Source organism: Camelus dromedarius, chromosome 18 (assembly GCF_036321535.1).
Source record: "Camelus dromedarius isolate mCamDro1 chromosome 18, mCamDro1.pat, whole genome shotgun sequence".
Classification (NCBI taxonomy): domain Eukaryota; kingdom Metazoa; phylum Chordata; class Mammalia; order Artiodactyla; family Camelidae; genus Camelus; species Camelus dromedarius.
Window position 1 is genome coordinate 19,917,676 of NC_087453.1, and position 14,953 is coordinate 19,932,628.

At 46.0% G+C, this 14,953-nt stretch overlaps 2 protein-coding genes across 3 annotated transcripts in view; one reads left to right on the plus strand and one right to left on the minus strand.

Annotated features, from left to right (window-relative positions):
• The window catches only part of PIGU (phosphatidylinositol glycan anchor biosynthesis class U), a 79,197-nt gene extending 75,957 nt beyond the window's left edge, over positions 1-3,240 (plus strand). Inside the window, exon 12 of the mRNA XM_031433957.2 lies at positions 2,795-3,240. Coding sequence (XP_031289817.1) covers positions 2,795-2,908 — 114 coding nt within the window. The 3' untranslated portion in view covers positions 2,909-3,240. The remainder of the gene's footprint in view (positions 1-2,794) is intronic.
• A 195-nt stretch (positions 3,241-3,435) lies between these two features.
• MAP1LC3A (microtubule associated protein 1 light chain 3 alpha) lies at positions 3,436-5,186 on the minus strand. Of its 2 annotated transcripts, XM_031433959.2 has the most exons (5): positions 4,897-5,186; positions 4,514-4,569; positions 4,322-4,428; positions 3,855-4,024; positions 3,436-3,603 (listed from the first exon to the last, which is right to left on the minus strand). In XM_031433959.2, the coding sequence occupies exons 1-4, from the start codon at positions 4,934-4,936 to the stop codon at positions 3,862-3,864; spliced, it is 366 nt and encodes a 121-aa protein (XP_031289819.1). In that variant the 5' UTR covers positions 4,937-5,186; the 3' UTR covers positions 3,436-3,603; positions 3,855-3,861. The 2 variants fall into 2 exon arrangements, with proteins under 2 accessions (XP_031289819.1, XP_031289818.1); XM_031433958.2 differs by having other exon boundaries at positions 3,436-4,024; positions 4,897-5,182.
• Positions 5,187-14,953: the final 9,767 nt, after the last annotated feature.

Below are 14,953 nucleotides of genomic sequence, written 5' to 3' on the forward strand. Positions count from 1 at the left end.
ATGTTTGTCAAAACCCAGAAACTGACGCTGGTACATTATTATGAAGTAAACTCAGATTTGATGTGGATTTCACCAGTTTTCCCTGTAATGTCCTCTTTCTCTTCCAAGATCCAATCCCAGGTACCACATTACATTTAGTTGTCATGTTTCCCCCATGTCCTCTGCTCACACTCTGTCTTTCCTAATTTCTCATGACATGGACAGTCTTAAGGGCCATTGGTCAGGTATCTGGTAGAGTGTCCCCTCTTTGGGTTTGTCTGATGCTTTTCTCTAAGTGAGGTTGGGTTTTAGGTTTGGGACTGCTCAAGCAGTACATGCTAGTCACATTTCAAGCAGTTTACCCTTCATCATTTGGTGAAGATAGGGTTTGCCAGACTTCTCCAGTGTAAAGTTACTGTTTTCTCTTTCCCCGCTCTTTGGAAGTGAGTCACTAAGTCTAGCCTACCCTCGGCGGGCAGGGAGTGAGGAGCAGGCAAGAATTAAGCTCCACCTCCTGAAGGGAGGGTATCTACGTATATTATTTGGAATCCTTTTGTAATGATTCCAGAGGGAATTCTCCCTCATTTACTTATTCAGTCTTTATTGGCTGATTGTTTTTAATTGGATTTTTATTTTTATCAACATAACATGCATACATAATTTACAAAGTTTTAAGGCTTATAAGGAAAAAGAATAGCTCCCTAAGGTCTTAAAGTTATTTGTTCTGGTTCTTCTAGATTATGTACTTCATTACTTCTTGATTTTTTTTCCATTTTATGTTAAATTGAGCCATATGAAATTGCCGATATTCAACCATTTTTGATCTGTAAAAATGGCAGTTCATACAGTTCAATTTAATAACTAGTATTTTGACTTCCTACTTGACCAGCTGATTGTGTGCAATTGTGTGTGACATTGGAGTTGTTCTGTTGTAAGTTGTGACTTTGCACCTGCTCCTCATCTGACCTGTCTTGGGGATCAGCCACAGCTCCAGGCTCCCCTTACCCAGACCAGGCACCTTGGGCCTGGGTGAGAAAGGGGTTGCAGGGGGTGAGGGCCGCCTTTACTGTGGTCACTGCCCTCCAAGGGCAGCTGTAGGTCAAAGTCTCAGGGGCTCCCTGGGTTCTTGGCTCTGACATCCTTAGCAGCAGAGTTTTGTGCCGTTAGCTCACCGGGCCCCAGGTGCATCGCCTTGCAGGGTTATGGCCACTGGTCCTGCTCTCTTGGGACAGCCTTAGGCCAGCTATTGAATCCTGTGCACTTCAATTTCCTTGTCCATAAGATGGGAACCATCAGCCTTCCAGACAGCCTCCTGTGGTGACAGAATAGCAGATCCTTGTCCTGAGGCCATCCATGATGTGGGTCCTGAGCACCTCTTCCAGACCCCTCCGTGCTCTCCTTCCTGCGCAGGACAGGGGCCGGGGGCCAGAGGCTGAGATGCCAGTCTCAACCTCTGACCTGCTCTAAGGCCCTAGCCAGGTGCTCCCCCTGCTCTGGGCTTATGTCTCCCCATCTCTGCCTAAAGGGGGTTGGTGCCGATAGTCTGAAATGCCTCTAGGTGTCTGAGAACCAGTGGTGTCTGTCTCCATCCTTACGTGGGGCTGAGCCCTGCCCCTCCTGCTCAAGGCACTCAAGGTCTTGGGAGCTTGGAATGAATGGAATTGTAAGACTGCAGGTCCAGTGTTCGGGGGACCTTGGAAAATCCCTGTTCCCCTCTGGGTCTCAGTGAGTGGGATGGTGGGCTGAGCTGCTGAGGCTCTTTTGATTCTGATGCCCAGACAGGGAAGACAGGCTGAGTTGGGCACAGACACCATGGTGACAGAATCACTCAGGGACCCTGCCCAGGCCAGGGGAGGAACCAGAGTCATCAGGCAGTCACACAGATGACTGTAAAACTGCAAATTTGGATGAGTTCGTGCTATAGAAGTTAATGGGGCCAAGACGCAATCTGGGGTTTAAGGGAGGGCTTCTCTGAGGAAGTGATCCTTCCTGAGACCTGAAGGTCAAGCAAGTGTTGATATATGAAAGGGGAAGAGAACATTCCAGGCAGAGGAAATAGTGATGATCCTGCTTTGGGAGGGTAGACACCAGTGTGGCTGGAGCCGTGTGGGGTGGAGCAGGGGAGAGGGTGCTGTATATACACAGTGCAAGGCCGTGCAGCCCCGGGGAGTTGGAGCTTTACCTAAGAGCCATGGAAGCCTTTAGAGGACTTTAAGCTGGGAAGTAACATGACCAGATTTGTGTTTTGAAAAGCAACCTCTGCTGCTGGGGAAAATGGACTGTGGTGAGGCAGGTGGGTGGTTTGAGATCAGGAAGCCCAGAGGGGACACCACTGTTGTTTAGATGATAGTGGCTTTGTCCAGGGTGGTAACTGTGTGGACAAGTAGAAACAACTAACAGGACTTGGTGGCTTGGTGTATGGGAGGAGAAGTGTCAGTTGATTCTGTGGCCTGAACACCTGGGTGGAAGATGGGGGATATGGGTTCCCAGTGGGAGAAGCAGGTTTGACAGGGGGCCTGGCTGGGCTGGAAGGGCCTATGGGCATCCAAGAGGTGAGATGGAGGACACCAGTCTGGAGCTCAGAGGTCAGGGCTTGGGATGGAAGTGTAGAGCATGGTATGGGGACGCAGGGGAAGGGAGGGCAGTAGGGGAGCTTCTGAGGTGCCAGTGAGACCTTGTAGGGTCAAATGTAGGTGCTGAGTGGGGTTGGGGGTGTCCCTGGGCAGAGTCTCCCCGACACCTACCTAGCCCCTCAGGGACCCAAGGTTCATGGGGAGGTACCATGAAGCTTCTCACACCATCTCTCTCCCCCCAGATCCTGCTCATCTCCGATTACTTCTATGCCTTCCTGCGGCGGGAGTACTACCTCACACATGGTCTCTACTTGACCGCCAAGGACGGCACAGAGGCCATGCTTGTGCTCAAGTAGGCCTGGCTGAGCACAGAGCTGCACAGACTTCAGGGGGTGAAAGGGCCAGAAGCTGGGCCAAGCCCTCGAGCCAGAGTTGCCAGCAGGCAAATCCTAAGGCAGATGAGGTTTGAATCCAGGGTCACGAGTATCTCGCACCAGTGAAAAGCCAAGGCTGGCAGTCAGGCCTGTGGGGAGCAGCCAGGAGCATCTCCCCTTGGACCCCCCCCCCCCATTTTGTGGCTCTGCACACCAAGGAGCCCCCTCCCAAGCAGGAAAGGGGAAGAAGCAGGTGAGCAGGGTTTGTTACATTGTGGCTACTTAATAAATGTTTTTTGTTATGAAAAAGTCTACCTTGGAACCCCACTGCATACCTGGGAGGGGTGGGCTTGGCCCCTAATACTGCCGTGGTACACTTCACACAGGTATGGGTTTCCTGAATGAGCCCTGAGCCCACAGAACACAGGTCTGTGCACCGCAAGATGAGAATGGTGTGGGGCAGCCCCACCCACGGCCTTCCCCATGCCCCAAGCAGCTGGAGGCAAAGGGCCAGGCAGGCCTGATCAATCTTTATTCTGCAGAGGGACAATGACCACAGATCCATACACCATGTCAAGACCAGGTGAGCCAGGGGCCAGTCCTTTCAGGGGTGGGCAGGTCTGGGCATGGGCAGCAACTCAGGTTGGGGAGGGACAGATGGGCAGGCAGGCAGGGGCCTAAAAAAAGACAAACCACACAGAGCAGGGGTGCTGGGGGCTGCTCCCCATCCCAGCCAGCACCCAGAGGGGAAACTAACATGACTGGGCCAGGATCCCCCCGGGGCAGAGGAGATGTGGTTGGTGCTCCCTGGCTAGGAGGTGGCATCCCTGCCCAGCCCACTAGGGGCAGAAGCAGCTCTGTTCAGGTGCCAGGAGCTCCCTGGGCAGAGCCTGACAGGGCCCCCCACTCCCAAGCCAACCCCCCCTACTGGTGGCTCAGAAGCCGAAGGTTTCCTGGGAGGCATAGACCATGTAGAGGAAGCCGTCGTCATCCTTCTCCTGCTCGTAGATGTCCGCGATGGGCGTGGACACGCTCACCATGCTGTGCTGGTTCACCAGCAGGAAGAAGGCCTGCGTGGGGTTCAGCTGCAGGCGGCGCCTGAGGTGGGCAGGAAGGCATGCCAATCGTGAGGGGCCTGGCCGTTGGGCGAGTGTAGCCCTAACTCCCTCCCCAGAATGATTCTGGTCCTCCACACCCATCCCATCCCTTTCTACAGGCTCTCACCGCTAACTGGACAGTGACCCCAGCCCTGACCTTGACTTTTCCCAACCTTCTCGGAACAGGGACCCAGCACCCGGTCCCATGCCCCACCCCACCCCTTCCTTCTCAGGACTCAGCCCCCTGCATAACCCCGGCAGGACTCAAGTCCCCTTCTGACAGGTGCTGCCCGCGCACCGGATGATCTTGACCAGCTCGCTCATGTTGACATGGTCCGGGACCAAGAACTTGGTCTTGTCCAGGACTGGCAGCTGCTTCTCCCCCTTGTAGCGCTCGATGATCACCTGAGAGCGGGGTGGGGCGGGGGACGCGTGAGCCCGAGGCGGGGCCTGGGGCCGGGCGGGGATGGGAGGGGGCAGCGCGACTCACCGGGATTTTGCTGGGGTGCTGGTCGCGGATTTGCTGCACCTCCTTACAGCGGTCGGCTGCGGACAGCGGTCGGGGATGAGGACGGGTTGAGGTCCTCCTCGCGGTTCCGCCCCGCCAGTCCCCGAGGGGCGGCCCCCGACCCCGCCCCGCCTCCCCGGAGCCCACGCCCCCGGGCCGTCAGGCTCCATAGCCCCGGTACAGGACTGAGATGGGAAGCCGAGGCCGGGGCCCAGGCCCCAGCCTGCTTTCCAGCCCAGGGGTCCAGCCCGAGCCTGACGTCATGGAGCTGACGTCACCTGTAGCAGTCTAGTCGGTTTGCCAAAACCCCATCCCCACCCCCTACTCCCGAACTCCGCGCTCGCAGATCGCCCGCCGGGCCTCACCGAAGCTCCGCCGCTGCTTGAAAGGCCGGTCTGAGGGCATCGCGCGAGCCCGGCGGGGCGCGCAGGCCGAGGCTCCGGGGCGCGCGACGCGGGGATGTGGCTGTGGTTCGGGGGCTCTGGGGGCTCCGCACCTCGCGCTCAAGGGCTCCGGAGCTCGCGCTGAGCCCAGCAGCAGCGGCTCGGGGAGGTAACTCGCCCGGGTGACGTCAGGTCACAACATTCCTTAAAGGGGAGGCCGGCGCGCCGCTCCCATTGGGCCGACGCAAAACCCGCCCGCCTGGACCGTGACGTCACGGCGCAGAGAGCCTGGATTCTCGGCCCCGCACCGCGAAGAGGAAGGGGCGGGGGCTCCCAGGGCGCGTCACAGTCCCGTGACGTCATTATGTCCTGCGCAGGGGGGGCGGGGGGGGGAGGTTTGAGGCCCAGGCTGAGGAAACTGGAAAGCCTAGGGGGCCATTGGGGGAAGCGGATTCGCAGCTCTGGCTGCAAGGAGACCGAGGCCGGGCTGTGGCACAGCATCCTTCTATTCCCGTTGTCAGTAAGTCATCTGACAGCGCTCACTTGGAGTCTGTTCCGTTCTAGGGACAGTACAAGGCACTGGGATGGCAACAGTAAACCAAACGTCCTATGAGCTTTCGTGGAGCTCATGGTTAAAAAAGGGTGGGGGTGGGATGGGGAGTAAAATATGAAGACACTTAGAGCAAGACACTAAAAAGGAACAGAAGCGTTTTAAAAGGAATTTTTAGAATTGAAAAATAAAGCTATTGAAATTAAAGTCTCAAAGGATGAGGTAAGAAAGCAGGTGAGACAGCAGAAGAGAAAAATCACTGAGCTAGGCGATACAGCAGAAGGAAGTAGTCAGAAAACAAGCCAGATGGAACATGTAAAAGAAGTGACAGGAAGTAAAGGGAGAACTCACAGGTCCAACTAGAGCTTCAGAAAGAGAGAAGAGACTGTGGGAGAGGCAGTTCCTGAAGGAGAACTTCCAAAATTGATTAGACCAGGATTCTGACATAAAATCCAGAACAGAATAAATAGCTCATCTAGGCACTTTGTACTGAATTTGCAGAATTCTAAAGAGAAGAAATTAGACTGAAAAATGACAAGTAACTAAACTGGTAAACATGGAAATACATCTAAACAAACACCTGCTATGGAATATGACATGATGATTAGCTTGTGGAGCACAGGGCACAATTACATGCAGGGCTGGAGAGGGTAGTCAGAGTTCAGGTGTTCTTAGAAGCTTGATTTTATTTGAGAGGAGGAAGTCACTGATAATTGTCTGGCTTTGTAAAGTATGTGTTTCAAACACTTCAGAGGGATCACTAAAAGAATAGAAATAGAAAGTATAACTGCCAACACACAAAAGAGAAAAGTTTAGTAAAAGGTATTAAAATATAATAAAAGGTGAAAAAAGGAAGCAAAGTGAAAAAAATGGTATATAAATGGCACCAAACAAGAGGTAGAAAATGTTTTACATTCACTTATTAAAACAGAGATGAACAGATTGGTCAAGAAAAATAAAATGCAGCTCTATGCTGTTTAGCAGAGGACATTTAAAATGTACAGGCACCAAAAGTAAAAAGATGGAAAACAATATAATAGAGAAAAAAAAACTAACCAAAAGATATATCCATAGCAAAATTAGACAAGATGGGCTTTAGGGCTAGAGACATTATTAGAGATAAAGAGGGTCAACACAAAATAATGAAAAGAACAATTTTCTAGGAAGATAGAACAATTCTGAACTTGAGTGTTAGAAGTTTTTTTTTTAAAAGCCTGAAAATTTATGAAGCAAAAGTGACATGATACAAGGAGAAATTACCAAATCCTTCATCATAGTGGGAGATTTAAGACCTCTTTCAGTAACTGATAGAACAAACAGCCAAAAAAAGGATTTGGATGATTTTCATACTATTAATAATCTTAATCAGTGGACACTGAGAGAATCCTGAACCCAATATGTTATTTTCAAGCACACAAGGGGCATTTATCAAAGATGACCTGACTTCTACCTCAAGACAATCATAAGCAGACATCAAATAATCAATTTCATACAGACCATGTTCTCTGACCACAGGCAAGAGTCGAGTAAACTCCAAATCTTTGGATTTTTAAACATTCTTCTAGAAAACTCTTTACTCAAAGATGAAATTGTATAGAAATGAAAACCACTTATATCAAACTAAAAATGACAATACATATAAAAACTCCAGGGAACGGGTGGGGGTGTGGAGAGATGACTAAAGAAGCATTTAAAGATCTGTAGCCTTATTAGTAATATTAGGTAAGAAGAAGTATGGAAATTTTATGAGCAGAATGTCAAAGAATTTTAAAACATAGTAACTGTAAAACCAAAGAAAGTGGAAGGAAGATAATAATGAAGAGCAGAAGTTGATGAAACCAAAAAAAAGCATTAATATGGACCACAAAACAAAGCTGGATCTTTGAAATGACCAATAAAATAAACATTAATGTGCAAAAGGAACATAATTACAGACATAGCAGAAATGACAAAAATAAGATGATAAACTTTATGCCAATACATTAAAAACTTAGATGAAATGGACAATTTTCTAGAAAACGATAATTTGCCAAGACTAATTCAAAAAGAAATAGAAAAACTGAGTAGCCATATACCTCAAAGAAGCAACTAGTCCAGATGGTTTTCTAGTTGAGGTCTTCCAGAATAAAACAAAACAAAAAACTCCCAAACCTGCATCAAATATGTACTTAATGGTAAAACACCATATGGTAAGGTAAATGTTAAGCATTATTCCCTTTAGATACAAGAACAAAATTTTGAATTGTATCACTGAACAAAATGCAATGTTGCATGGAGGGCCCAGCCAGAGCACCAAGACAAGGAAAAGGAGTAAAATTATTCACAGCCAGAAAATCAAAGGAATCTACAAACAATAAAGGATTTCTTACTAATAAAGTCTGACAACACGCAATACCAAGTTTTAAGGTAATATAGGAAAATGAGAACTCTTGACATGGCTGCTGGGAGTGTAAATGATTTCAGCTACGTTGAAGAGCAGTTTGACAAAATCTGCCCAAACTCAAGGTGCTCATATCCTACAAACTAGGAATTACACTTGTGGGTGTGCGCATCTTGAGTCCAAGGAAATACATTGTTTACTGGAACGTTTTCACAATAGCAAAAAAATTGGGACCCAACTAAATGTCCTATTAAATATCTTGTGTATTCCTGTAACAGAACAACAGAAACATTTTTGTAGCGAAAGAGGGAGAAAAGGGGGTCAGCAAACTTTCCCTTTAAAGGCCCAGACAGTAAATATTCTCAGCTTTGCAGGCCATATGGTCTCTGGCAACTACTCACTTCTGTTGGAGTGTGGAAGCAGCCTTAGACAGTCGGGCATGGTGGTGTCCCAGGAACACTTTATTTGCTAAAACAAACAAATTTGGCCTGAGCACCTTAGTTTGCTGACACTTGATCTAGAGCTGTGTGTGTCCAAGTGGACACATCTCACATACACAGAGTGACAGGAGACTGTGATCAGAGCCATTAAGAGCAGCTGAAAGAACTAGGGCAGCCATGGCCTTGGGGAAGTCGTTACACCTCTCCTTTGGGGAGAGTAACTAAGCCTTTGGGGATGGGTCCATCCCCCAAATCCCAAGGTTCGTGCTCCACCTGCCTCTTACCTGACCAGTCAGTAGGGCTGACACTGTCTCCACCACTCCTCTGGTTTCTCTCCTCACTGCTTCCTTCTCTCCCCTGTCTCCCCTGAATCCAAAGGCCCGGCCTACTCTATGTCTCTGCTTGAAGTCTAGCAGGCATCTCAGACTTGACCTGCCCCAAATGAACCCATGCTCTTCCCCTAAAATGTACTCCAGTTCTAATCTTCCCTGTACCCACCTGTCATCGTTGATTTCTTTTTTCCCCTCATCCTTCACATCTAATCCATGTCCAAATCGTCTTGGTTCCACATTCAAAATATCTCCAGAATCCAACCACTTCTTACCACTTCCACTCCTGCTACTCAAGCCAGAGCCACCATCATCTCTTGCTTGACTGCTGCTATCATTTCCTCACCGGTCTCCTTGCTGTGGCCTTGCCCACTTCAGTCTGGCCTTACTACACTGATAAGAGTGATCTTGTGCACACAGGTGTTGGATTCTGCTACTTCTACACCCCACTCATTAAAAGTCAAAGGCTGAACAGTAGCCCATGGAGCCTGTAGCATCTGCCTCCCTGTTGCTCCTCTGGCTGTATCTACTCTCACTCTTGCCCCCTTGGCTTCAACACTGACCTCCTCGCTGTCGCTATTCCAGGAATCCCAGACACATGTGTGCCCAGAGCATTTCTGTACTTACTGGTCCCTTTGCCTGGAGTAGTCTTCCCCCAAGAATTGCTCCCTTTGTGACTCATTTTCCGATTGCCAAGATCTCCTCAGGGAAGCCTTCCTGAATGATCTTATTTACTATTGCAGCCTCCACCCCAAGCAATCTCTATCCTCCCTCCCAATACTTTGCTTATTTTTTTTGCCAGAGGAGTTATCAACTTCTAATATGTTATATGCTTTTTCTAAGCATTTTATTATAAAAAATTTCAAGCAAATAGAACACTTGAAATAATTGTTCAGTGACCATCCATATAACCACCAGTTACATTCTACACTTAACACTTGTTCCATTTGCTTTATCACTAGCTGTCCATATGTCCATTCATCCACCCATCCATTTTATCTTTTTCATGAATTTCAGTAGTTGAAATTCAACATCCATTTATGATAAAAAAAAAAAAACTCTCAACAAAGTGGGTATAGAGGGAATATACCTCAATACATAAAGGTCATATAGGACAAGCCCATAGCTAACATCATAGTCAATGCTGAAAAGCTAAACACTTTTCCTCTAAAATCAGGAACAAGGAGGCCCACTCTTATCACTTTTATTCAACATAGTCTTGGAAGTCCTAGCCAGAGCAATTAGGCAAAAAAAAGAAATAAAAGACATCCAAATTGGAAAGGAAGAAGTAAAACTCACTATTTGCAGACAACATGATAGAATATATAGAAAACACTAAAGATGCCATTAAAAAAACGGTTAGAACTAATAAACAAATTCACTAAAGTTGCAGGGCACAAAATCAATATACAAAAATCTGTTGCATCTCTATACACTAATAACAAATTATCAAAAAGAGACATTAATACCCTACACATGTCCCTCCTGCACCACCACATGGCTGCTGGGCAGGACCAGTGGGACAGGAAGAAAAGCCGCAGTATTTAGTGGGGGAATTTGCCACCTAGAGCCAGTCCGGTCCATGCATGGGTGGGCCATGAGTGGTCTTATAGACATAAAGAACCTCTTTGAACCTCTTTTCAAGAGGAAAAAAAAAAAAGAGATTCCATATGCCATTCTGGAGTAGCGAAGTTTTTTACAGCAGTGAAAATACTTTGTATGACATCACAATGATGGGTATCTATGTCATTATACTTTTGTCCAAACTACGGTGAATTGTGGGCTTCGGTGATTATGATGTGTCAACGTATGTTCATCCTTAGTTAAAAAAAAAAGTACCACTCTGTAAATAAAAATAATGACTATGCATATGTGTGGAGAGGGGGTATATGGGAAATTTCTGTTCCTTCTTGTCAATTTTGTTGCATCTTAAAAGTCTTAAAAACAAGAAAACTCAGGGTTGACATTTTTGGCAAAACTTTGGTTTCAGTTACATACATATACGTGTGTGTTTGTTGGGTTGTGATGTAAAATGTATTTTTTTAAGTCAAAAAAGTTTGCAAGCCACTGTAGTTAAGTTACACTAACAAATAAAAGCAAAAAATTAACCTCAAAAAAAAAAAGAGAGAAATTAAGAAAATAATTCCACTTAAAACTGCATCAAAAAGAATAAATTACCTCGGAATAAATTTAACCTAGGAGGTGTAAGACATGTCACTGAAAGCAAGAAGAAACTAATGAAAGAAACTGAAGACAAAATAAATGCAAAGATATTCTGTGCTTATTTGGATTGGAAGGATTAATATTGTTAAAATGTCCACACTACCCAAAGCAATCTACAGATTGAATGCAATCCCTGTTAAAATTCCAATTTTCCACAGAAATAGAACAAACAATCCTAAAATTTGTATAACAGAACCACAAAAGACTCTAAATAGCCAGAGCAGTCTTGAGAAAGAACAAAGCTCAAGGCAAAACACTCCCTGATTTTGAACTAATACATTACAAAGTTATAATAATCAAAACAGTATTGTATTAGTATAAAACAGACACATAAATCAATGGAACAGAATAAAGAGCCCAGATAAACCTATACATAGCTGGTCAATTTACCTACAAAGAAGCCAAGAATATACAATGGAGAAAGGACAGACTCTTCAGTAAACAGTCATGGGAAAACTGGACAGCCACATGCAAAAAATGAAATCATACCACTGTCTTACACCATACACAAAAATCAACTCAAAGACTTGAATGTAAGACCTGAAACCACGAAACTCCTAGAAGACAACACAGATGGTAAGCTCATTGACATCAGTCTTTGTGATGATTTTTTGGAACTGACACCAAAAGCAAAGGCAACAGAAGCAAAAATAAGCAAGTGGAACTACATCAAACTTAAACATTCCCACACATCAACAAAATGAAGACAACCTACCAAATAGGAGAAAATTTATGCAAATCATATCTGTTAAGGTAATATTCAAAATATATAATAACTCATATCACTCAATAGCAAAAAAAAAATCCAATTTAAAAATGGGAAGAGGATCTGAGTAGACATTTTTTCCAAAAAAGACACACAGATGACCAACAGGTACATGAAAAGGTGCTCAACATCACTAATCATCAGGGAAACGCAAATCAAAACCACAGTAGGATAGAACCTCATACCTGCTAGAATGGCTATTCTCAGGACAAGAAATAATAATGGGGGAGGATGTAGCTTAGTGGTAGAGTGTGTGCTTAGCATGCAAGAGATTCTGGGTTCAATACCCCGTTAATCCTCAGTACCTCCATTAATAAACAAATAAACCTAATTATCCCCCGCCCCCCAAAAAAACCATTAAAAAAAAGACAAGGAAGAGCAAGTGTTGGCGAGGTTATGGAGGAACGGGAACCCTTGCACACTGTTGGTAAGAATGTAAATTGGCCCCAACCACTATGGAAAACAGCATGGAGGTTCCTCAAAAAATTAAAAACAGAACTGTCATATGATCCAGCAGTTCCACTTCTGAGTGTTTATCCAGAGGAAATGAATTCACTACCTTGAAAAGTTTCATTGCAACATTATTTACAACAGCCAAGATATGGATACAACCTAAATATCCATTGATAGATGAAGAAAATGTGGTATATATATAATGCAATATTCTTACTCAGCCATAAAAAGGAAGGAAATACTGTCTTTTGTAATAACATGTATGGACCACAGTCTCACTTATATGTGGAATCCAAAACACAAACAAAACTGAAAAACAAGCTCATTGGCACAGAATACAGAACAGATTGGTGGTTGCTAGAGACTGCAGGCGTGGGGTGGCGAAATGAGTGTCCAAAGATCCAAACTTCATATTATGAAATAAACATATAAAAGTCATGGGGATATAATGCGCAGTATGGTGAGCGTGGATAATAATATTGTAGTGCACATTTAAAATTACCTGAAAGAGTAGCCCTTAAAGTTCTCATAAGAAAAAAAAAAATTGTAACTATGTGTGGTGATGGATGTTAACTAGACTTACTGTGGTGATCATGTCATGATATACAAATATTAAATCAGTATGTTGTACACTTGAAGCTAATATAATGTTCCACTTTAGACTCCTATCAGCAATATATGGGAGTTTTAGTTGCTCCACATCCTTGCCAGTATTTGGTGTTGCCAGTTTTAAAAATTTTAGCCATTCTAGTAGTAGTAATATCTCATTGTGGGCTTAAATTTAATATGCTATATAATTTTTAATGGATTTTACTTCTCCTTCCCACTAACATGCAAGCCCCTTAAGAGCAGCATTTCCTGAACGTTTGGTTCCTGCTCTGTCCCAGAACATAGCCAGAGTGTAGCACGTGGTAGTGCTCAGTAAATATTTGTTGGGTGAGGATCTCTTCTCTGAGCCCCTATGCTGTCCTCTCTAGGAGTTACTGCCCATCTGAGGGTCAGTCTCCCACCTGGACCACATGAAGCTACTGAGACTGGACCAAGCACTGCTGCTGGGCACCACAGGGGTCTAAGAGGACTGTTTGGGACAGTTGGGGAAACTGTCAGTACAGGGCAGTGTCTCATATGTACTGTTCTGTGACTTCTGATTGGGACTCATAGGCCTGGAAAAGGCAGAGAGCTGGCCTTGGCTGGCCTGTCACATGAAGGTGGAGCAAACCGTGGCCTGGTTAGCCACCAATTACTGTGTGGCATCGTAGGTTCCTTCTCTGAGCCTGTTTGCTCCTTTACACAATGGCAGTCAGACCTGGATCTACAGTAGCTTTACCACTTTCTGGATAACTTTCCCTCTGAGCCTCAATTTCTTCATCTGCAAAATGGAGATAGTACCAGAGCCTACCTCTGTGGTTGAGGATCAGTGAGTGACCAGGAGGGTGCAGAGTCCTGCAGAAACAGGGCCTAAAATCAGATGGACCAACCTTGGTACCATGTTGCTGTGAGACCCTATTTAAGGCAGTGAACTCACTTGTAAAATGGGTCTCACATTGGGAGGACCCACGAGGAATGGTTTGAGTCAGGGTCGTTATCTCTGGGTAAGGGTTGGTTGTTCCTGTTTAGGAACTCTAAATGGAATTTTCCAAAGACCGGAGGGACTGAAACCCACCTAAAAGTCCCCAAGCCTCTGACTGGGGCTGCCCCACCCTTCCTACCAGAAGTCTTTCTGCCTTTACTGGGAAGTGCAGGCCGTGACCGCCGAGCCCACTGCCTACATAGGACCTCGGACCTGGCCTTTCCTTCCTCTGGGCCTCACTCCTTGGTCCTCTTCTCTCTCTCTCTAGCCAAGGGAGTGCTCAGTTCTTACCCCACCTCCCTGAAAGACAGGACCAGGGTTACCATCCCTTCCCTTCTTCTTATGTTCTCAGCTCCTGCCCTCCCCAGATGTTGGCCTCAGAGCTGACCAATCACCTGGTGAGGCTGCCTCCCCTGGGCCTTTCCAGCCTCCAGTTGCCCCTCAGCACTCTCACCCTGCTGTGGCCCTAGCTCTCCTCAGTCTGCTTGTGTCATCCTGGGTCACGTCCACGTCTACACCCATCAGTGCCTCCAGCATGACAGTGACTCCCAAATCCCCATCTCCAGCCCACACCCATCAGTGCCTCCAGCATGACAGTGACTCCCAAATCCCCATCTCCAGCCCCTAACTTACCCTCTGGGCCTCAGATCTGGGTCCTGCCTCCTGAACAAAAAATGTTTAGGCTTCTCAGACTCCTCTGAAAACTCAAGCTCAAAATCTCCTCTGAATATATACCTGAGATAATCTGTCAGTGTTGTTTTCTTCTTGGGAACATCCTCCTACCCTATTCAGGATACTTTCTAGGTTTACTACCCAGCACCCTCACCACAAGCCTGAGGTAACCTTTTTGACTTCTTGTGTTGGAGTCTCAAACTGCCTGGAAACCTCGTGTTTTACTTCCTTTCCTTCACTCCCTCATTTTGATGCACATTCTTCAGCAGCTTCTTGAGAAAGGGTGCATGGCAGATAAACACATCTGACTTTATATTGTCTGAAGACATTTATCTTATTCTTACACTTGACTAATAGTTTGGCTGGGTATGGAACTCTAGGTTGTAAATTTTTTTTTTTGATCAGAATTTTGAGGGCACTGGTCCATTCTCTTCTAGTTTCTAATGTTGTTGGGATGTCCAATGCTGCCGTGATCTCCAATCCTTCATACTGTTTTCTTTTTTCTTTCTTGGGATTGTATCTGCCCATAGTGTTCTGAGATTTCATGTCTGAGGCCTGGCATGGCTCTTTTTAAAACAGGTCTAGACACTCATATCTTTCCATCTGGAAACTTATGTCCTTAGCTTTAGAAAATATTCTTTATATTTTTTGAACTA

Coding starts and splice junctions, on each gene's coding strand:
- MAP1LC3A (XM_031433959.2), bottom strand. CDS start 4,936: ATGCCCTCAGACCGGCCTTTCAAGCAGCGGCGGAGCTTCG. Junction 4,570..4,896: donor CAAGCAGCGGCGGAGCTTCG/GTGAGGCCCGGC, acceptor CGCTGTCCGCAG/CCGACCGCTGTAAGGAGGTG. Junction 4,429..4,513: donor AGCACCCCAGCAAAATCCCG/GTGAGTCGCGCT, acceptor CCCCGCTCTCAG/GTGATCATCGAGCGCTACAA.